Source organism: Xenopus laevis, chromosome 9_10S (assembly GCF_017654675.1).
Source record: "Xenopus laevis strain J_2021 chromosome 9_10S, Xenopus_laevis_v10.1, whole genome shotgun sequence".
Taxonomy (NCBI): domain Eukaryota; kingdom Metazoa; phylum Chordata; class Amphibia; order Anura; family Pipidae; genus Xenopus; species Xenopus laevis.
In genome coordinates, this window is record NC_054388.1 from 31,633,847 (window position 1) to 31,657,839 (window position 23,993).

The 23,993-nt window shown below is 38.1% G+C and overlaps 1 protein-coding gene across 1 annotated transcript; it reads left to right on the top strand.

Moving 5' to 3' along the window:
- Positions 1-496: 496 nt before the first annotated feature.
- On the top strand, positions 497-19,229 carry ncoa5.S (nuclear receptor coactivator 5 S homeolog). The gene is given in 8 exon segments (NM_001085962.1): positions 497-584; positions 11,251-11,317; positions 12,762-13,151; positions 15,438-15,550; positions 15,867-15,993; positions 16,138-16,337; positions 17,933-18,250; positions 18,340-19,229. Coding segments are annotated over 7 exon segments (1,860 nt in total). The 5' UTR covers positions 497-584; positions 11,251-11,279; the 3' UTR covers positions 19,014-19,229.
- Positions 19,230-23,993: the final 4,764 nt, after the last annotated feature.

Genomic DNA, 23,993 nt, shown 5'->3' on the forward strand with positions numbered 1-23,993 from the left:
AAGTGAGAAACTTTGTTTCTTTTTCTGGCTGTTCAGTGCAGAGAAAAGAGGGACTTTCCAGTACAAATGAGGGACTGTGGGTTGAGCTGTCAAAAGAGGGACTGTCCCTCCGAAAAAGGGACAGTTGGGAGGTATGAAATGTCTCCTTTAAAATTCCTAGTAAAATGTTTTCCCTTTTAATTCCCCAGCTCCTCCTTCTGGTGCTTTTACACCTGTGTAAGAGGCACTCAGACACGCCCCACCTCCCTCTTCTTTCATTTTTCAAGTACTCTATGGCAAAAAACAACCCATCATGACGTCATTGTCGGCCATTAAGGGAGCGTAAAATCTTCCGCAAACAAGATGGCAGCCGTGGGGGCGTATCTTGTTGAGGGCGTGTCACGTGTCCAGCGGTAGCCATTCAGTTTTGGTGGATGAGGTAGGCGCGTTCTATTGCCGTACAGTGACGCAGACGCACAGTTTAGCGTTTGCGGGGGCCTTTTCTTTGTGAGGGCAGAAGCGAGCGGCTGCAGTGGAGCGGGAGATTTATAAGGGAAGAAGGATAGCGTATCAAATACCGGAAAGAGAGAAGCATTCATTCTGAGGTAAGAAGCGGTGGCCAATGGATATAGTTATATCAAAGGGCGCCAGTTTTGGAATTCGCGCGAGAGAGGAGGGCAGGTGGAATTTACAGCCCAGCTTTACTAATGAATTCGTGTAAATGACCGCCGACCTGCTCCGAAATCTTTTATTCACATCGCGACTCCCACTAAACATTTTAGCTGACGTATAAAACGTCGTCGGGTCAAAGAGTCTCTAGGAATTCGTCAGGGCATTCTGGGAGTTGTAGTTCGCGTGACGCCGGCTCTCAGGATTTCCAGTGCATTCTGGGAGTTGTAGGTCGCGGGCTTCACTTTCCACATGAGGGAAATTGAAGCAACTTCATGTTTGCTGCTTATGAGACAACTATAGGGAATAATAATGCCTCCAATTTCAAAATACAAGGGTTTTTAAAGGAGACCTATAGGATAAATGAAAAAAAAAAACATAATTTTGTAGGCAATTATAACTAATATATGGTGTTGCTTTTACATGGTGCTAAAAATTAATATTATCTTTAAAAATCGCCCCTTTATTGAAGCTCCTTATAGATGGTCCCTGTCTGTTTCAAATGAGGGGTGGGATTGTCCTAACAGTCCCTGCCAGAGGGACAGTAGGAGGGGGACAGCCAATCACAGCCTTACAGTCACACAAGCAGACAGGCTCCAGTTCCCTATCAGGTCCTGCTAGCTGCTGATTGGTTCCTGTCCTAAACAGCAGTGAGCGGAGAGTCGCCAGCTCCCCTGCACAGCCTGGAAATGCAGGAAGTGGAAGAGAAGGGAGAGATTATTCAGGTTTTTGCAGAAATATTCAATAAATCAGCCTGAAATACTACTTTTTAAGCACAATCCTTCTATATCTAAATGAGTATAACAGACTGGTACATTCTCATTTTTTACACAAAATGTCTCCTTAAAAAAACAAAAAATTTCTCTATTGCTGAGAAAAATGCAGTGTTTTAGTTTGGTTACTTACACACTATGATAAGCCATCGACTGTAAAGCTCTCCATGATTGCCCAGACATAATCAACAAAAAGGCCACTATACGAGTGTTTCAGGCAGTTGCAGGGGTTTGATTCGTCAGACCTTCCTGTAATACGACAGGACTTGTCAAAACTGATGTCAGAACAAAGCAAAATTCTATTTTCCACAATAAAAAAAAAATAAAGAAACCAAAAATTTGTAAAAAGCCTCTGCATTGACTTCTCAAGTATTACAGGAAATGGGACCTATTCCTCACAAGTTGCTAAAAGGCTTTATCCAAAGCCTAAGGTGATGCAAAATGTCTACGTGTAGTGTGTGTTAAGTAGACCATATCTGTATTCCTCACATCATCAAAGTGCCAGCATTTAGTATTACTAAATTAACAGCGCACGTCCAAAATGGAATTATAAATGACCAATGCCAATGCTCTGAAGAACAGTTTGCCAATATTATGCACATTCAACATCACAGTATATGCCATGATGCGGCTCCAGTCAAAATAGAGCATATGAACTGTCATGGCTGTCCTTTCAGCTACTGCAAATTACACATTCTCTGGTAAATGTCTTTCTACTCCTAACTGCTAAACCGTAATACTTACTTAACGGTAGTAGTTTGTTGTGGTTAAAATACCTACTACTAGCCATGCTGTGAAAAAATGTTTTTAATGGTTAAAAAAATGCAAGTAAATGTGTACTGAATTAGGTTAAAAGTGCTTTGTGCAAATGTGTGGTGTCTGTTACCTGGAGGGCCTCTGACAGCTGGAGGATCCCTGCAGATTCTATACTGCAGGAAGCCATGGGATTCAAATGGTTGTCGCGTGTATGCTTTTGGTTCTGGGATAATTGGGTCCGAAGATTGGTCCCTAAAGCACAATTCAGTATGTGATACAATGCAGTGTCTGCTTTTCCTGCCCTCGTATAGCACTCAGTGGGACCTATTACATAAATGAAAATCTTATATTGGCTACAAGCAATCTGTTCAAGCTTTGATCATTTTTGAAATAATTTTAGACCACTTTCAGCAGGAGCAAGATTAATGTTTATGTTAAATACATTGCTTTTCTGAGGCCGTATATTTAACTATCATTAAAATTGCAGACTGACAACTGTATTTAGATCGGAAATAGCGAAGAGCAAAACTGACTGTACGGGCAAATTTAACCCGCAGAAAATCTAACCCATGTTCTATTCATTCCTATGGGATATTTCGAATCGTATTTATCAATGGAGTTAATCATTTGGTAAATATTCTTTTAAAATCTCATTGATATGAATAGAAAGTGAGTGAGTTTTATTGTTCTCAGTTTTAAATTCACACTTTGATAAATCTGCACCATAGTGTTGTAATGAAAGTGAAATGTGAAAGTGTAATTTTATTTTTTATTTTGCTAGTATAATGAAGTTTGTGTGGAGTTTCATGAGCCCTAATATGCAGGCATATTAAATACCCGATCTTCTCAGATGCACAAGTGGGAATGGAATCCATTATCTAGAAAACAGTTATCCAGAAAGTTCAGAATTACAGGAAGGCAATCTCCCATAGACTACTTTTAATAAAATAATTAAAACATTTTAAAACAATTTCCTGTATAAAGTTTGAATGTTTGCATGAGACGTTTATTTCCATGCAAAAATACACTTTCTGCATGCAGAACCACACTGTGCCTCTCCATACACTAGGGAGACTTTCATCTATATATTTTCTTTTATAAACTGTTTTATTGTATTTTCAAATAAAATAAATTCAATAATATAACAAAGCCTTGCATTGTATGTTCATTGTGACCACATCCATGCTGTTGTTGCTTACACTCATTGAATAGCATCAATCACATTTAACACAGTCGCGTGAATCTAAGCTGCGCGGTACTGAACACTCAAAAAAGAAAACCTTATAAACAGAGAGAAATAATAAGTAGAACGTGAGAGGGAAGAGGTGAAAGAGGGTAGAGGCCATCTTTTCCATATCCTTCATAGTCCTAAAGGTGAGCTACATTATATTTCTTCTTATTTCTTTTGTTCTTGGACTTTCATGTGGGTTCTCCCCTAAGAGAGGCTTCTGCCCACCATTCAGTTTATCTGAAGGGAGCTAGTAATTTATGCTGTTTCCTGTCCCTCAGATGTGCCTAAATACTTGTTTCAAACGTTGCCATCGTTGTGTTGGGATCTGTTTTGTTAGTCCAAAATTCCAAGATGGCCTTAACTGTGGTTAATACCACTATGTCAGCTAGCCTGTTACATTGTTGATGTTAGCAGGCACAGGATATAGTCCCAGTAATATGAGTGGCTTTGTCTGAGTTACGATAATGCCACATACTTTTGTGATAAGACGTAAGTTCCAGAGAGCGTTGCATTTTGTGCATGGCCATAGAGCATGCTTCAATGTGGCCTCTGGGTGATTGCACTTTGTGCACTTGGGTGTATGTAGTAGGCCTATCTTGTGTGCTATTTTAGGTGACACATACGCACTGTAGAGGAGTCTTAAGCTGGCTATACACAGGCTGATAAAAGCTGCCGACAGATAGTTGGGCGCTTATTGGCGCGTGTGTGGGGCCCTCAGGCGTTCTTCCCCAATCTATATCGGGCAGAGTTGTAAATCCCGTCTGGATGTTGCCGCATCTGTTAATTGATCCAGTCTCTCTTCCGACAGCCCCTATTGCCTGCATTATGATACAATCGTTGGGCCCTAGGGCCCACGATCCGATTAGTCGATATCGACCACCTCAATGTGGGCATATTGGGGAGAGATCTGCTCTTGCTATTACCTTTGTATGAAGGTTATAGTCTGTTTGGTTTGATACTAGCGTATACTTCGGATACTTTAAGAAGCTGTCCCTTGTTTGCTTTCATTAAAATATCAAGTGACTTGTTTTAGTTTTATTACCTCAAATTACCAGCTCCACAAAGCTTTTAACTTGTAGTTATGCAAAGGTGTGGCTTAGGCAGTCCATGTTTGGACTGTAGTTCTGAGAATGGATATTGTGCATGTACTGGGATTAATAATTGATCCAATTATCGTTAGGCCATAGTTTAAAACAGGGTTTGTCTTGGCATCTTGGAAACCTTTAGTAGAGGGAGAAAATGATAATTCGCATGTACCAAATAGTTTAGTTCTGATTATTTGCCAGGCTTTAAGTGTGGTATAAATATGCGGATTTGTTTGGCAGTGTTGTAGGATTTCTGAGGGTAGGGCGTGTAGTAAATAGGATAAGGAAAGGTTTGGTGTGAAGTTTTGGTCTTGTTGATCCAATCTATGGCAATGCACACCTGGCTGGCTAGATTATAATACTGTTTTTAGGTTGTGCTAATTTCAATAATGAGATCATAGGTTTTTTATTATATTTCATAAAGGATTGTAGTTTTTTTGTTAAGTCTGTTTACATCTGTGGTCTTTAGTATATGGTAGCACTTGCACTTTATAATGCAGTCTTGGAAAGGTGATCATTTTAAAAATGTTGTCTACCTATATAGTTAATAAGCTCTTAAAATACTGCAATGCTTTTTCAATGGCCACTGTTATATTTAGTGTGTAACGGTTATGTCTGCTGGTATTTTTACACCCAAATACCTTAGAAGTGAGGTAGTCTGCTGAAACATAGTAGCTGCTGCTTTTGTATTATGCTCAGGGTAGGCTCCCAACCATAATAGTTCTGACTTGTCTAAATTGGCTTGAAATCCTGAAATGGGCCCAAAATCGTGTATTGTATCTATTAGCGTATGCGTGGAATCGCTGTAGTTGGGTTGGCTACAAAAAGCATATCATCCGCATATGCAGATAGTTTATTTTCTGTTGTGCCAATTTTTGATCTATTTTTAAAAAAGAGCATTGTGTGGCATTCGCCTTAACAAAATGGATATATAAACTAGGGTGGGTGCTAATAGTTTTAGCAACCCCCCAGTGTTAGAGAGAAGTTGGCCAAACTTGGCTACAGCTTTTCAGCAACTGTAGAAACTAATTTACTTTAAAATAAGAGATCATTCCTGGTTGGTTGCAGTGAATTACTGCATTGGAGCAGAGCAATGTCTGTAATCTTTCCATGCTACATGGGATTAAATGTTGATTTGTGTATCATATACGGATGCATCAACTTGATAACGTTATGGCTTCTCTCTGACTTGGGCACACAAGCATATTATGCAATTTTCATAAAAGCAATTTTCCAGTGTTTAACCTGACTTAAAAGTGGTACCAAGTGAAAATGTTACATCAATAACACGTTTTTAAAAAAAATCTTGGTACAATCTTTTCTTTCATAGTGTGTGAATTTTTTTCCTTCTGCAAAATCTCCCCCAACATTTTTAAGTTTTCTGATCACCTGTCATAACTGTTGAATAAATGATTGTAACAAGTTCATTGTAAGCATAAATTTAAATAAATTGGGTCGTTCCAAACTTGTGACCTTGAGGCATAGGGGTGGACCTGAATAAATAGTTGTGTATGAGCAGAACGTGCTGTTTCTGTGGACAATATAAAATATATTTTAAAACACACAAACTTTTAGATATCTTAGTTCATAATATATTCGATAATATTCCGCTGGGTGCAATATCATATGCATGGCCATTTTTCTGTTTAGCAAAGTTCCATTTGGACTTAAAAGCTATGGCTCACCAAAGAAACGAGCAATAGCCCTGAAAGACACCAAAGATCTGATCGTGATGATCCCGTCGATTTAGAAGTTTTTGTTGGCCAATTTACCATCAAATCACATGAGCCACAAAGAAATGGAAGATATATTTTCCAAATATGGAAAGATTAGTGATCAGAACCATTTTATACACTAATCGGTTATGGGTACATTCTACAGTTTCACTAGTTTATTTCAATATTAGGTTGTTTATAAAACCACTGTTTAAACATCGACCACGTTTGTTGTATTTATGCAAATATAAAGACACACAAAGGCGCACCTTCTCATAATTTAAACCCCTTGAATTCAAACTCTTGAAATCACTTACAGTTGCAGGGGTATTTTTTTTTTCCATTAAGTCGACAAATCTAAATGCCAGAAATGTTCAGTTTTTGACCATAACTGATATTACTTTTCCAGCCCTCACCATATTCAGTGGCTATTGTTTTGTACAATATGAACAAAAAGATGTAGCGGGGAAAATGGTTACTTGTATAAAGGCAATTTTTTTTAGGTAAGAAACCTCTACTTTCTTCTGAATTGTGCTTAATGGCCCTTAAGCATTTTAATGTGCAACTTCCAAATGGGCAATTACCAAACTCAACGTAGCAGCTACACAACAAATGATTTTTACCATTTTAATTGTTTTACAACTTAAATGAGGAAATTTTTAAGTAGAGCAACTACATGGAGCTGAACAACGCAAAAGGGGACTGAATCCATAATGGTGTTGCTGGACAACTCAAATATCCGCAAACATTATAACATAATTACAGCAACATTGATAACATTTAAGCAGCATGCTTAATGCAAGAGGAGCATGTAAAGAGAATTCCGCCTGCTTTCTGTTAACCTTCCGTTCTTTGGTGATTGAGCATAAAGAAGATAATTTATTTATCTCTGTTCATTAAAATTGAAAGGTACAAATGGAGAGCATCTTATGGCTGGTTGTACTGTCTATAATGTCTCAAATCATAATTTCTTTGTTGTAAAGCCCCTATAAGTACTGTAAAATTCCAAGACTATCTAAGAAATGATGGTCCTTCTTATTGTTCCTTGTCAAGAATGTGATTTGGGCCCACTTTGGATCTCCTGTGCCTTGTTTTGACTACAGGTTGTTTTCTGTGACTATAATTGTGGTGTTTCTATTCTGAGAGATGTGCTTAGAAGCATGGGGCATTGTATGTCTTCCTCCATTATCTATTGCCATTGTGCAAATAACTAATTGCTTGAAAAGAAAATCACTATGTATGTGACCTCATCAGTGTGCTGTAAGGATCTTTCAGAAAATTCAACTACAGGTGTCAAGATTGCATTTAAAGGCATACTGTTATGAGTGAACTTCTTTAGAGAATATATTATCTATATACATTTTATTATATTTAACTTGAAAATTGAGGCATCATAGAATCCATTCCCTTACCTAAAGGGGAAAGATACACCTCTTCTTGACAAGCTCATTAAGTTGGGCTAATGTAAAGGTGCATAAACAGTATCTGCACTTCCATAAACTAAGATTAGATAGATTTTTATTGCACAGATTCCAATAATTATACATGTTTGCGGTCACTGAGACCCATGCCCCTTTAGACTCAGAATGCAATGCAACCCCTTCCCTACCTTTTTCCATTGTGAAGCAATAATTTGTTGGTTAACAGATTTTCTGGAACACAAAATTGTTTATTTTACATCCCGTGATTTTAAGTTTTCCCTCATTTTATATAATGCTTTACACATTTGTCCAATTTTACATTTCCCCAGATTGGGGTTACTGTAGTCTCTGTGCACACTGGGACTGATCCCCACCCACTTATGATTACAGTGTAATGCAACCTTCTCCCACGCCAAGTTCCATTGTGAAGTGATGGATTTGGTGACTTGAACTCCCTTTGCGTTCCTAAAAACCGGTTAACCACCTTCAAGTCCACTAATCTATCACTTCACAATCGAACAAGGTCTGTGTCTGGGCTATGTGTTTTGTTTGTTTTTTTTGTTTTTTTTTAAAACACGTTTATAAACATTTTTCTTCAGATGTGTGTGATCATTTAAGTTGGCCTTATGACAAAAATGTGCATGGGGGGTGCAATATATTATTCCTTTAACCCTGTGCCCAGAGCCTAGTGATATAATGTAAACTACTTTATCTGGTGGCCTGTCTGCAGAACTGACCCACAAGAAAACACTTCTCCCTCACACCTCTTCAGAAGAAATCTTGAAAGCCTGAACAAATATGAGCTCCTGTATTCTTCAAACAGTGCTGTACTCCAGAACATTACTTTTTACATTGGGACTGTAAGGCACAAGTTACTGGACTGTCTCATTCGATTAGTAATGTTTCTACACATTAAGAAGAAAGTTTGAATGTTCTTTATGCGCTTCTACACAGTATGACCAAATGGAAAGAATTTTCTCAGGGTCGTCCAAGGAGATGTCGCCTGGTACTTTCGATATTTTTTTTTAGGCACAACATTTTTGTGACTGTCCCTACATCCAAGAGAAGGCAAACAACTATTTTTGGTACACAAAACATTGTATCTCTTGCCCCCAGCAGCCCACCATTCTATCTGACCAAGACATATTTCGTCATTCTATATGGTGTGACTAATTGCAACAAAAGGAGTATCTGTATCAAAAAGGAATGATGGCCGACATGATCCAAACACATGCATGTCCAACATATTCTAACAATGTGAATATGAACTTGATGCCACTTTCCCAGCTATTGTGAATATACAGTTGGGTCCATAAATCTTTGGACAGACAACTTTTTTCTAATTTTGGTTCTGTACATTACCACAATGAATTTTAAATGAAACAACAACAACTTTTTTAACACAATCACTTCGGGCTCAAAAGTAATTGGACCTTTGACTCAAAGGCTATTTCAGGTGTGGGCAATTCCTTTGTCATTATCAATTGAGCATATAGAAGCCCTGGAGTTGATTTGAGGGGGGGGGTTGCTTGTATGTGTAAGATCTTGCTGTGAACAGACAACATATGGTCAAAGGAGCTCTCCATGCAGGTGAAACAAGCCATCCTCAAGCTGCAAAAACAAACAAAAAAAAACATCTGAGAAATTGCTACAATATTAGGAGTGGCAAAATCTACAGTTTGGTACATCCTGAGCAAGAAAGCACTGGTGAACTCGGCAACGCAAAAAGACCTGGACGTCCACGGGAGACAACAGTGATGGATGATCTTAGAATCATTTCCATGGTGAATCTCAAAGAACTGGCACATCCGCGTAAAAAATCTTCACCTCCTTTTTTTTTTTTTTGTCTTCTCAAAGTCCGTTTCGGTCCTCATTAGGACCTTTTTCAAGGATGATACAATGCCATTTCAACAAACTTTAAATAACCTAGTGTTTGAACCAACCAATTGGTGCTTGGTATCCGAATCAATCAATTAACTAGGTGATTTAACATGTGACCATCTTTGCCAGTGTAAAATATAAAATTTCCACCCAGCTAGTGTTATATAATCATCATAAATATTATAAATTAGTGTATAAAACAATGTGAAAAGCAGGTGTGGTCTTTCATTCTCCCCCCCCCCCCAAAGATATTCTTTTTATTTTTCACTTAGTTAGGACTTGCAGTGTTATGCATTCTAGGTAAGAATAACTTGTTAGATAAACTATAGTTATATGTTGTATTTTCCACTTTTGCGCAACATTTATCCTCAACACTGCTGACTCTTTGCGCCACTGCTGCAGTTTCTGAGGGTTCTTAGAATATTTTTCATGATTAGTTCAGAGAATTATGTTCATTTGAAATTGTTGAAATTAAACTCATGACCAACCTTTTGGGCTAAAAAGCAACCTACCTTACCTAATTTGTCTAAACTAGACTTTTTGGCTTGTATTGACATACACCTCTTGGCTTTTCCATCATCTCTTGCTAAAGGGAGAGAATATAGTTGATTTGTTTACTTTTATTTATTAATAACTTGACGGTATATAACAAAATATGAGTAGAACCCTAATCTTTTGTTTGCCAGTGTACTGTGTCAGAATGGCATAAGTTATAAGAAAATGTCAAAATGTGGTAAAGAAGAAATACTCACTGTAAGACCAAAAAGAATCCAATATGTTTATTAAAATAGTCCATGTTTGAATAGTTCCGCAGCCCAAATATTTATATCTAATAGGCTACAATCTATCTATGGAGGCTATTGTTTTAGGCAGGTAAATTATAAGGCTCTTTAATACTCTATTTGAAGCGCTATATGAGCAGGTACAAATATTAAATGTTAATTCTATTTTTACTGGGTTATGGGTAGATGGGTTTTTCAGAGATATCGTTGTTGGCATCACAAAAATCTCTTGGAGGTTCTCATCCAACCTGCAGGCCCTCGTTTAAAAATTCTGCTGTCTCTCATAAGAATACAGTAAAGGCAATGTCACATGGTGCTCTTGTGGTTGTTATAGTTTTTAAATTGCCTCTCACTCAGACGTCAAATATCCAAAATAAAAACTGCATTGGTGATCACCAGCTGAATCCCATAATAGTGTCAATATGCTTTGTCATTACCGTAATTAACCTTTTATTAATATATTTTTGTATTTCGGTAAAAAAATCTTTGCCTTTAAGCTCCTAAAAAAAAAAAATGAAGATTGATACATCTTCACTTTAATATTGTGCTAGGTTTTAGTTGACATGAAATACACAAAGTAGTGGAATGACCTGCTATTTTTATAAATATTGACTTTGCAATTTCATATCTTCTCACTTGTGAAGAAGATGGCTAATATCTGGAAGGTTCAATTTCTGAAGCACTAAACCGCAAATAAATATACACATTGTTCTTTGAAACACCCTTATCTTCATTTGATTGCAATTTTGCAGATTTTTCTTTTGTGCTTTTTCTTTTGCATCAAATTCAGTCTGTGGCTTTGAAACCACACCATTCCATTGGTGGTTAATAAACATTTTGCTGTGTTACGCTCCCTTGTAGCTGTTTTTTTTTTTTTGGTTTTTTTTTTAATTATTTAAATGAAATGTTTAACTTTAATTTCATGTAATTGAACAGTTGGGTTAATTGTGCTTTTCAGATATTAACAAGGCTGCTGAAAGAAGAAAAATGTCTAAGGCTCCGACCAGGTCCAGTCCATCACGAAGGTAAAGTACTACGTACCCACTGATAGCCCTAAAAGTAGGGCTTCCTGGAGCAAGGCTTCTCAAGCACCCAGTCGCGTTTCTATACAAAATGAAATAAATACAACAGGACTTCGCCAAAAAAGCTAAACTTCTCACTTGGATCAGCTAATAACGCGTTTCAGGCTCGGGTTGACGATGTAACTCAGGACCAGGACAAATAAAACTTCCACTCTAATAAAACATCACGTGTCTGAACAGTCGCACATTTGCAGATTCGTTTCTTCTCTTGATGGGGGGGCACCAGCGCCAAATGCACCGTTAAACTGATGGTTAAAGTTCGTTTTTTTTTTTGGTTTTTTTTCTGTATAATTTTGTCTGAAATGTAACTTGAAGAGGTGCCATTGGATTATTTCAAAGATCATGGGAAATTGTCACAATAGCCCACTCTGCATAAATCATAGAAAATCTATAAAAGTATAGAAAGAGGCAACATTGGCAAGGCTTTTAAATCCCTATTTCTGAGTAGTTGCAGGTGCAGATATTTCCATTAGTTTCTGCGGCGAGTGCCAGATTGTATTTTTATACACATTTGCACCAAGGGTTACATCTCAAAATTAATTCAAAATTATCTAGTTAAGATAAATTTAGATAAAGCAAACTGGCGAGCAATAATGGACATTTCTACATTTGAGAATTTGAGACTTTTTGCATACCAGTCACTACATCTGCAATTCACAAATTATGACTAATCCAGCATAAAAATAAAGATTTGCATGTATGTGCATTTAACCAAAGAATAAATATTAAATATGTAGGGGTAACAAAACAATAACCAGGAAAAGCAGATCGATGTTGCAATCATGACTCTTAATTCTTCTGCAGAGGTAAAACATGCCAGCTCCTGAAATTTACAAACAAGTCCATTCTACTTGACATTTTATCGCTGTATGTGATCTTATTTGTCAAATTTTGTCCAAGTAGAGTTGACTGATTAAATTCTGTTTTGGTTTTGTGATAAGTTTGTGTTAAGAAATCCTCTAATCTTGTGTTGCGTCGGCTGTAAATCTTTAGGCAAAATCTAAAAACTTTAAAAAAAAAAAAAACAAAAAAAAAAAAACTTAAACCTAAAAAAAAAAAATCTATTCGGGGATCGGAGCATAACATTTTGCACGTAAATCTTCAGTGAAGTTGCGTATAGCTGCTCGAGTGATGGCAATTTATAAACAAACCTCTTTCTAACATTATGAGTAACTAGGTATTTTTTTTATTTGGACTTCATTCGTGCTGTTCAAAAAAATCACTTGAGACACAACTTAAAAACCTGAGAACGTCAGAAGGTGGGCCCTGAGCAAATACTTGCGTTTGACACACTATAACTTTAGGAATTTGTTGACTGTTTCAGACAGTAGTAGTTTTGCTGGTCTTAATGTTTCCTAAGTTAACTGAACTCTTCTTGATGCTTCAGAGATTTGTACAGTTATGGGGACAACCGTGAAGCAAGACGTGAACGCTCTCCTCTCCGTACCAGCCCCAGAAGAGAGAGCAGAGAAGCTAGAGATGGGAGAGATTCTCGGTCACTTCGGGATGGGCGTGACACAAGGAATGGAAGAGACCAAAGAGAAAGTCGAGATTCTAGGGATTCAAGAGATTCCAGAGATACTCGTGATCCCAGGGATTTGAGAGAAGCTAGAGATGCACGAGATTACAGAGAATCTAGAGATCTACGTGAGCCACGTGATGCTAGAGAGGTGAGGGATGCCAGATCTGTTCGGGATCCCCGTGATGTGAGAGACCTAAAAGATCCATTATATGACCGATACAGAGATCCGAGAGACACTAGAGATACACTATACAGGTGCGTTGTAAATGACATTGTGATGTTTCTTTTAACTATTTTAATTAAACTTTTTATCTTTTGGGTTTACATCCATTTGTATTCCATAGAACAAAAAAAGGGATGCAAACATTTGTCTAACTTCCTATTTCTGAATGCATCTAGGACTATTCAAGATGTAAGTGGCCCACTTTGTTGCTTTAAATTTTTTCACAACCGTTAATTTAAATGACTTTTTAAAAAAAAAAAAAAAAAACCCTGCAAGTAGAGATGCACTGAATCCAGTGATTCAGCCAAGTCCCAAACCGAAAATCAAGATTCCCTTGTTTGTATGACAAAAAGTCAAGTGATTTTAAAGATTCCGTTGGGCCAGGAACTTGGATTATGACGCATCCTGCTGAAAAAATGCTCAGATTTGGCAGAATTCCAAACTGAAGCCTGAACTTGTTGCATCCCTAGTTACAAGTCGGCTGTTAAAATAAAAACAGAAGATGAATGAGAACAGATAAGTAGGTAAATAGCCCTCCAAATGCTTTTCTCTCACGTTTGAAATATTTAATGCTTTATGCATGTTTGTATGTATTTGTAAAAGAATAAAAGTTTACAGCCGTGTGAAGTCTAACCTAAAAAATAGCTGATTGCATTGTTGTCACATTTATTAACCTGAATTTTCTTCCAGTTTGGGCTTCCAGGAGGGTGTTTGATCAAAGTAAACTGTAAACTTGCTCTCTAACAACTGGGGGCCAGCCCCACAGTTGGGTAACCATAGTTCTAATGTATGTAAGCAGGTTCTTACACAGAAACATAAACAGGTGTCCGCTGTCATTCATGGTTCTGTACTAAACAAACAATATTTGTTGCCAAGAAAGTTTATTTTTAGGTGCCCAATCCATAGGTGCACTCTTTATATGTGAAAGAAAATATTGTCTCTTTGATCCTGGTCCTTTCGGTACTAAACAGAAATGAAGTTGATATTCACAATAAAAGTGTTTGACTTAAATTCTCGCGTCTGCACTTATGTGAATTCAATGAAAAGGGCCTGGCTTAACATAACTTTTTGCCTATGAAAATCAGAGATTTTTCACCTTCAAATTAACTTTAAAGGAATAGTTCAGAGTGAAAATAAAAACTGGGTAAATAGACAGGCTATGCAAAATAAAAAATGTTTCTAATATAGTTAGTTAGCCAAAAATGTAATATATAAAGGCTGGAGTGAACAGATGTCTAATAAAACAGCCAGAATCCAACTTCCTGCTTTTCAGCTCTATAACTCTGAGTTAGTCAGCGACTTGAAGGGGGGCCACATGGTACATTTCTGTTCAGTGAGTTTGTAATTGATCCTCAGCATTCAGCTCAGATTCAAAAGCAACAGATATGACCCATGTGGCCCCCCCCTCAAGTCTCTGATTGGTTACTGCCTGGTAGCCAGGGTAACCAGTCAGTGTAAACCAAGAGAGCTGAAAAGCAGAAAGTAGTGTCTGACTGACTTGTTATACATCAAATCACTCCAGCCTTTATACATTACATTTTTGCCTAACTAACTATATTAGAAACATTTTTTATTTTGCACAGCCTGTTTATTTACCCAGTTTTTATTTTTACACTGAACAATTCCTTTAAGGGGGTTATTTATAGTCCTAATTTATCTCAGTATTTCTAATATCAAACTTCGAGCAACTCCGAATTCCCGAATGGACCTTATTTATGAAGAAAAAAACCAGAAAAAATAGGGTCGGGCAAACTTCGGAGCTTTGCCCCAAAAGGTTTGGGAACTACGTTTTTTGAGCAGAAACCTCAAATCATTGGATATCTGTACAGATTACTTGAATCATCGGAGCTTATTGGCCCATTCCTGCAACAATCATCAATGGCAGGGCACTTTAACTTGAGGAACACATGCCACCTCCAGAAGATATTTATAATTTAAGGCTTTTAACCTACCAAGCACAGTTGACTTGTTTTCAGATTGTTCAACAGAAAAAAAGACTTATCAAATGCTTTCCATCTTTTCTATATTTTTCTGGCCCATAGGCTTCCAGTTGGACAGCTCTTATGGACATTCTTAGAATGTTTTTTTTCTTTTAATTATGAGGCTGTGTGTGATGATACTGTGTGTTTAATGATGAACGCAGTCCATGTAAATTTAGAAGTGAGTAGAGTTCTAGTGCTTCACAGTTAACTTTTTTTTTTATTGGTACACGTATATCTGGCAACCTATTTCTAATTACATATACTAGAAAAGATATTAATTAGTTTATCTGGTGCAATATTTGTTAGTTTTAAATTCTGGTTGTTTATATCTCTCAGACGTGATGACCCTCTTGCTCGGTACCGTCCTGATGATTTGTATCGTAAGAAAGATGACGTCCTTTTGGACCGTTACCGGGATACATTGGATAGACACCTACGGGAACCTGAAGGTTTGTTCTTAAGCTTATTGTTACAAGGCTAAAACAAACTATTTTTCTATACTATTACTTCAGTCTTCATTATATACCTTTAAAAGTGTGTGCATATGTTTTATGCAGTCCCGTAGAATTAGGACAAGCTTAAATAGAAAAAGTTGTCTGCATCACTCCTTAACTGAACTTATTACAAAAAGCATTCAGACCATTTGAAACTTACACATGCTCAGGAAATGTATCGATTTTGATTACGAAGTGTTGGCGATAAGTACTGCTTTTGGAATCTCTATCTTTACCATCTCTATTGCTGTTTTGATCATGTTTCTTTTAGATAGTTTAAAACGCGAGGAAAGGCGACGTGAGGAGTTGTACCGACAATATTTCGATGAAATCCAGAGAAGAGTGGATGCAGAACGTCCTGTGGATTGCTCTGTTGTTGTTGTTAACAAGCAGTCAAAGTAAGCTTTTCTTGGATTCTCTCTATATTTGAATATGTTTTTAAATAATTTATTATTCCCTTGATTTGCATACCCTTCTAGCCAGCTTAAGGGCATTTCATTTGTAAAAAAAAAAAAACAGTTTTCATTTTTATCTTTCATTAGAGAATATGCAGAATCTATGGGGAGAAAGGTGCGTGACTTGGGCATGATGGTGGACTTGATATTTTTGAATACTGAGGTGTCCCTGACACAAGCTTTGGAAGATGTCACTAGAGGAGGCTCTCCTTTTGCCTTAGTAATAACCCAGCAACACCAGGTCCATAACTCCTGCACTGTAAACATCTTGTTTGGCACTCCTCAAGGTAAGAATTGTAACATATTTCTCCCCCCCCCCCCCATTCTATTTAATGGCACACATAAAGACTCTGACTGAACTTGCATCCACAAGGCTTTAGATTACTGGGAAGACTTCTCTACTACTTTTTTGCTTTGATTCCTCTACAGTAGAATAAGTTGTTTAAGCAAAATAAGAAAAGCCTCACAAGAAGTGCCATTCAAAGCATCCATAAATGGATTCATTACCTTCCTTGCAATTCAATATGCAATTTGTGATTTAATTAGCTGGGTTTAAAAAAAAAAAAAAAAAAAAGCTTTATTTTAAAAAAAAATCATCATTATTTATTTATTTTTTTTTACCCCAAAAAAACTATTTTAGTTTTATCCTACCAGTGGTTCTTCAAACAGTCCGCATCTGAAACTACTTGCCTCTTGTTTTTTGTACTAGTGCTAAGGTAATTCGTTATATGGATAGCAACGCCTAAGTTCTTCATTGCTTGCTAGCACTTATGTAGTGGAATGATTATAGAGTCGTAAAGGCGATGGTTGTCTGAATGTTACAATGTTCTATTTTATGATGCCAGTCTTTGAATCCTATAAAGGGACATTACTAATAATTGAGCTGTGGATATGTTATGTAGGCCTTACGTTGAACTCTCCTTTTTTACCTGTAACTGTACTTTTAGGAAATAGTCTTTAGGCTGACCTATTCTGCCTGGTTATTTACCGCTCCAGACCATGTCAGCTGCATTTTACTTCATACATGAAACCAAAATGACTGCTAGCGTGGTCATATTAGGTAAATACCTGGCGTTTCCCTAAAATGCATGTTATAGTGCAGTAGCTCTTGAGCAACATGTTGCTCTCCAACCCCTTGGCTGTTGCTCCCAGTGGCCTCAAAGCAGGAGCTTATTTTTGAATTCCTGGCTTGGAGGCAAGTTTTGGTTGTATAAAAACCAGGTGTACTACCAAACAAAGTCTCCTGTAGGTTGCCAGTACACATAGGGCCTACAAAATATCCAATCAGAACCCTTATTTGGCATCTTGTGGAACATTATTCATGCTTGTGTTGCTCCCCAGTGGCAAGTTTTTGTCTTAATGGTGGCACTTATGTGGAGATAAAGAAGGCATAGCCTTATGGCTTCTTCATTATCTTTCTGACTGTTAGAAAACCAAGAGAGTTTATTGCATGGAGTGTCATTTATATCCTCATTGAGTACCCTGTTGAAAGTGATTAATAGCTTAAGGACAGCCTGCATTGAGGTTGTTAGGCAAAGCTAATGTCAAGTGGTATGGAATTCCCACCCTCTAAATGCTGCATTAAGGGACCCTGATATATCCATTAAAAAAAATAAAATGCCCAGAATCCTTATTTTCCAAAAAATGAAATTGACCCTGTCACTGTTACTATAAAAGTTGTTGGGGATATATAAACTGAACACAGGAGCTGGACCTGCCTCATGATATTGTATGGTGCTAAGTTTGAAGATTGTTAAAGCCAACCGAGGACAGTCCCCTCAAAACAAGCAATATCTACACGACTGAAACAAAACAATAGAGTATTTCAATACACTACAAAGTTGTGCTGCAATTGATAAGAGTATATTGTCTTGTATTGCAGAACACCGAAACATGCCTCTTGCTGATGCTATGGTGTTGATTGCCAGAAACTATGAACGATTCAAATCAGAAACTCGAGACAAGGAGCGTGAGGACATTGCCCGTCAGGCAGCAAAAATGTCTGCTGATGCCATTCTTAGGGAGCGCGCTCTACTTGCGGATGAGCTTGTAAGGGGTGCAGCACCACCAAGCATACAGGCTCTTCTTGGACTGCTTGCTGATAATAGATATGTAACTGTAGAAGAGATCGATAAGGTTCTCCACTATCTACGTGACAAAAAAGAAAGATTACTTGGCGCACCATCTGCTTCCTTGCCATGTAAGTAACATGGGACAAAGATTTATCTTTTGGTGGAAATAATTGCACCTACTTGCTTATATAACACACTTCATATTCATATTTTACAGCACAACTTGCAAGACCATCAATGGGAGCTGTTCCAGTATTATCCCTTAATAACCAAACCACTGGCCCAACAAATAATCCAGCTCTGCAGTTGACACAGACCATATCTTCTGCTTCTCCAGCTGGGCAATCTGTTAATACCTCACAGCAAGAGCTTCAAGCAAAAATCCTCAGTCTCTTTAACAGTGGAGCTGCAATTGGTGCATCCACTAACAGCCCAGCCAGTTCTTCACCTGCATCTGGTCCTGGCCCCAATCAGAGCTTTGGAAATCTGCCTAATGTGCAACAGCGTCCAGGTCAGATAAACACTTCTGCTATGGCTTCATCTGCACAAAGACCTCAACCTGCTACAAATCCACTTCCACCACCCATGGGGCCCGGAGGTCCTTCAGGACCTATACGAGGCACAGCACCCAGGTCTGGCCCACCTTCACAAGTTCAGGGTATTTATAGTCAGCATCAGATTCGCCCTCAAGTACCTGTTAATGTTCCTAACCAAAGGCCTGGAGGATCCTCAGGCATAAACTTTGACAACCCCTGTGTTCAGAAGGCCTTGGACACATTAATCCAGAGTGGTCCATCCCTTTCTCACCTAGTGAGTCAGACGGCAGGGCCGGCTGGCCGTGGCGGGCCCCTACAGCAGTCCTCTATTGGCAATTATCCTCGCCACTTTTAGTGGTCAGTTTTATGCAAAATGTTACACTGACCACAAGTTGCTTTAATTTTGATGTTCATTAATATACTGGTATGAATCTCATAAATGTTTTGTCTTTCTCTTATGTTGAGGGCTGGAAACAAATGTTTTGTGATTCTTTGACTAGCCCGTATTGTATATTAATTTCTTACATTCAGTTATGTTTGAATTTTTAAGTAAACATTTAAAAAAAAAAAAGACTGCTTGTAATGTGGTTACTATTGTTTCTCCTACTCGGTGTAACTGAGTTGCAGTGGGACATTTTTATGAGTGCTGTTCTTGTATCTACCAGGGAGCTGTTATCTGGTTACCCTCCCATTGTTCTGCTGATGGGCTGCTAGGGGGGAGGTTGAAATTACTGCAACCTGCGGTGCAGCAGTAAAGCAGTATCAGAGCACAAGTCACACGACTGAGGGCACCTGGGAAACTGTCTAGCCCCATGTTAGATTTCAAAATTAAATATAAAAAAAACAGTTTGCAGCTGCAGTGCTCTAAATTGTAGTTGCTTTTTTTTTTTTTTAGCAGAATTTTGCTGCAAACCAAAACTGCACTGCATATTCTTGATGTGGAACCTTAGCAGTACTTTTTTAAGTTTTTCTTTAATTAAAAATCAATAGAAATCTAAATGAGCCCATGGGTGGCCCTGGGCTCATTTGAGACCAATATGTTTAACTGGGTTAAAGTTCCCTTGCAGTATAATAGCATAAAACCAGCTGAGGGCTTTGGAAAGGTCTGGCCTACGGAGGTAACGCTTGAGTACATTCTTTGATAGTAAGGGCTTCCTCTGGGAATTGGGCCTGAAATGTGTGTCTTAGTTGGAGGAATCTGAAAAACATATGGTTCTGCATCCAAAATTCCTCTTTTACTCAGGGGAATTGTTTGAGTGCCCCAGGTTGTCCAGGATGAGGGTTTTCACTGCTGTTGCAGCCCATAAACTAGTGTCAGGTAGGGAGATGAACTGTGCAAGGGTATTGCCCTAGAGTGGGGTCAGTTTGGACCATCTAGCTGCTTTTTGGTAGGCAGTCCATATCTTTATCGCAAAGATTTGTTTTACTGTTTTCATAGTGGATACACGGCCTCCCAATACTGTAGCCTTTTATTGGGAACTGGGTTAAGCCACTGACATGGATACACTAATTGACTTGCATAAAAATATACTATAAAGTTAGAAAGGGTTAAGAAGCCCCCTTTCTTTACCGGAGTTTGGAGCACTGGCATATTATATAGTAACCTAGTAAGTTAGGTTAAAAAAAAAAGGCAACGGTCCATCCAAGTTCAACCTTTTAAGTCTATAGATAATCTGCCTGCTGCTAGTTGAAATATTTCGAGGTGGTTTCTCAGCTCATATGAACTCTCTACACAAGCGTCCAGTTCTTTGAATAATTTTTCGGTTGGCACAGCTAACGCATTGTAGAACACACATGGGAATTTTGGCAAGAAAATCATTTTAAGGTTATTGGGGTGGTCTGGAAGGTAAAGGCTTGACCAGTGTTGAAATGTTATTTTAAGGGATCTAACAATCAGGGCTAAGTTCAGTTCTACAGTATAAATTTCATTGGCACTCTGTGTATTACTATACCAAGGTAAGTGAAAGAGTGTACCCATTGTGGATCTCTGTTGAAGCTTATCCTATGCTTAATGCAAGATCTCTGCCAACCTCTGTAGTCTTAAATACCACCATTTCAGGGTTATTGTGAATTATGATGGCCACAGCAAAGAAGAGGGGAGTCAACTGGCAACCTTGCCTAGTGCCCCTAGTCAAACAAAGTTCCTGTGATCGCTCTGCATTTACCAGTATTGTGGCCCTCTGCTTTCACCCCCTTTTGTATACCGGACACCCAGCCTGTATGGTGCCAGAGGTAAGGGCATCTTGACGGTCTGAAAGGGCCTTTTCCCACCGTGACACCATGGGTGGCCCAGATGTTCGTAAATGGACTTCAGATGCTAATGTCTTTGGCCCTATTAGGTATGAACCCTGTCTGATCAGGGTGGATTGTGTTCAATAACCTGTTTGAGTCTATTGACCAGCACCTTAATGTCTGAGAAGAAGCAAAATTGGTTGATATGATTTGCACAATTCTGGGGGTTTCCGGTCTTGAGAATTAAAGATAGTGGCCAGTCTTGCGATGTCTGATAAGTGTGCCTTTAGTTGGATGGTATTAAATTGAGTAGAGTCTGGAAACCTCTATATCTTGGTTTGCCTTATACCATACAATGGGAAGCCCATCTGGTTGTGGGATCTTCCCCTTGGGAAACGCAGCTGTGCCCTCCCGTTATCTTTACTCGTGTAATCTGCTGATTGAGGGTTTCCGAATCCTTAGGGCATAGTCCGGGGATTGGTATGTCAGGTCCAAAATATAAGGCTTTCTTGAGTCCTTAAATCAATATGTCACTAATGGGCTGGACTACAAATTAACTAATTCGGAGAGAATGTAGTTCTGCTCAAGTGCTTTTCAAGTACGTCAAATACACAGAGGCCCAAACAGCCTCCAGGCCCACTAAATAGTAACTGTTCATGGCACTTTACAGCAGTCCCTCTGGGATTTGCCAGAATCTACAAATTTCCAGTCTAGGCCTGTTGGGACCCAATGGGCCCTTTCAGGTTCGAGATGTTGTGTTGATTATTAGTGATGGGTGACTCTAACCCATTCCACTTCTCCAAAAATTAACGAAATGGCAAAAAGTCACCAAACACACAGAATCAATGGGCTTTTTTTTTTTTTGCCATATAATATAGTCCATATATATGTTTTCTCACTGTCTTCTTTACAAACTTATTTACTGTATTAACTGAAAAATGTTTCACTGTTTTGCTTTCCTTGGAATCACTGAACTAATATTTAGTTGTATAAGCAGTGTTTCTAAGAACTGCTGCACATCTGTGTTACATGGAGTCCACAAACTTCTGGCACCGGTTACATTCAGCATTTTTGATGTCACCCCTATTGGATTATGGGTATTGGGCTGACCATTGCATAACGTCAATCTTGTTGGTCTGGAACCTGGGGATGTTGATTATTTTAAGGGCAAAACGCAACATAACCTCTTCAAGCATTTAGGTGTATGGGATCCATGATCCCATACCATATGAAGTAAGAAAAACACACCCAAATCATGATACTTGCGCCACCATGCCTCACTGTCTTCACACTGTACTGTTGCTTGAATCAGTGTTTGGGGGTCGTCTGACAAACTGTGGCCCTTGGACACAAAAAGAACAAACTTGCTGTCATCGGCCCACAAAACGTTGTGCTGTTTCTCGTTAAGCCAATCAATGTGTTTGCAAAATCGTAACCTCTTCAGCACAGATCTTTTTTTTTTCAACAATAGGGCTTTGCGTGGGCTTCTTGCCAATAGTTTGGCTTCCCATAGGCGTCTTCTAATTGTAACAGTACTCATAGGTTACTTAAGACCTTCTTTGGTTTTCCTGGAGCTGATCATTTGCGGAGTATTTCCCATTTTGGCTAAACGTCTATCCATTTGAATGGTAGTTTTCTATTTAAAGCCTGTGGTTTTTCAAATTGAATTTTTCACAAGCACATATAGGGGTGGTGTTCATCTGTCCACATATGTTTGGCCATGAAATATAGTCCATCCCTTAACCTCTAAACCTCTTTGCAATTACTGCCTTGATACATTTTCATTTCAAATTGAACCAAACAAAAACTGGCTGGATATCTGTCCACTTAAACCTGGCCCAGCCATTCCTTTTGCTACTGATGACAAGCTTATTTGGGGTAGTTCACCCTAAAAGATTATTTTAGTACAATGTAGACTATGCTGTTCTAAGTCAAGTTAAATATTGTCATCTTTTTTTTTTTTTTTTTACTTTTTCTTGTGTATCTCCAGTTTTAGTATGGTATACATTTGTCTGGTCGATGAATAGGCCATGGTCTCTACGGAAATGTAAGCCATAAAAAGTAGCATTAGCATTTTGTTGCTGGGGCAAGAGACCATGACAACCAGATAGCATTTTTAAACTGCAGTATGGAAAACAAGCTAAATAGATGGCAATAATTCAAATACCCCTCCCCTACAAGCTCTTCTGCTGGAATCTTTTCCGTTCATTTTAGAAAGAATAGGCTTTCCTGATATCTTTATGATGGCTACCCTAATAAGAGGGTCCAGAAAATAGGTAATTGTTGGATCTGACCGAATACCAAATCTTAATCAAAAGATTTGGCCAAATACCAAATCGAAACCAAAATTTGTGTATTAGCACAAACTGTGAATGTGAACTTTCACATTCAGTCCCCCAGAATTTTAACATGACTAAGGGTTAGGATTAGGTTTGGATAACCATGCAGAAAATGTTAGAATTACACTGAATATTGGATTCAAACATTTGTATTACAGTAAATTGCAGACAAGATAATGAATGTTTATGCACAATTGAATTGACGTGACTGCAATATATAATACCGTAAATGTGCCCCTTATTCTTTAATGTCATTCTATGATGGAGATTTATCAATATTCAGGTTTCTGAAACTCAGACGTTCATAATTTATTAAGTGCAAAAGAAATAACAAAAAAAAAATCCTGATCTAAAATTGTTTGTATGAGGCCAGGGGGGTATTTAAACAAAATTAGCTATACATTGCTAAAATTAATGTTTTCATGATCGATTTAAAATTTGTAGCTAAATGTGATTTTACTGCATTTGAGTTGTTTATCTGCATTTATGTTGTTTTTGAGACAATTTCAATATTTGGTGGACTTGAAAATGAAGAAGTTGAATGGGATGTCATCACTGTGTTTGAGTAGTTCTCCATGATTTTACACAATCAAGTTTTCAAGATAATTCAAACCTTTCGAAAATTAAAAAGTAGAATTGGATTTTATTGCGTTTTCCATGTTTTTACAAAAATGTGATGGACTTTTTGGAAATCCAGTAGTATGGGATTGTGTTTGTGGTTTTTTTTTTTCCAAGTTTTTAAGCGAACAATGAAGGTTTTCAAG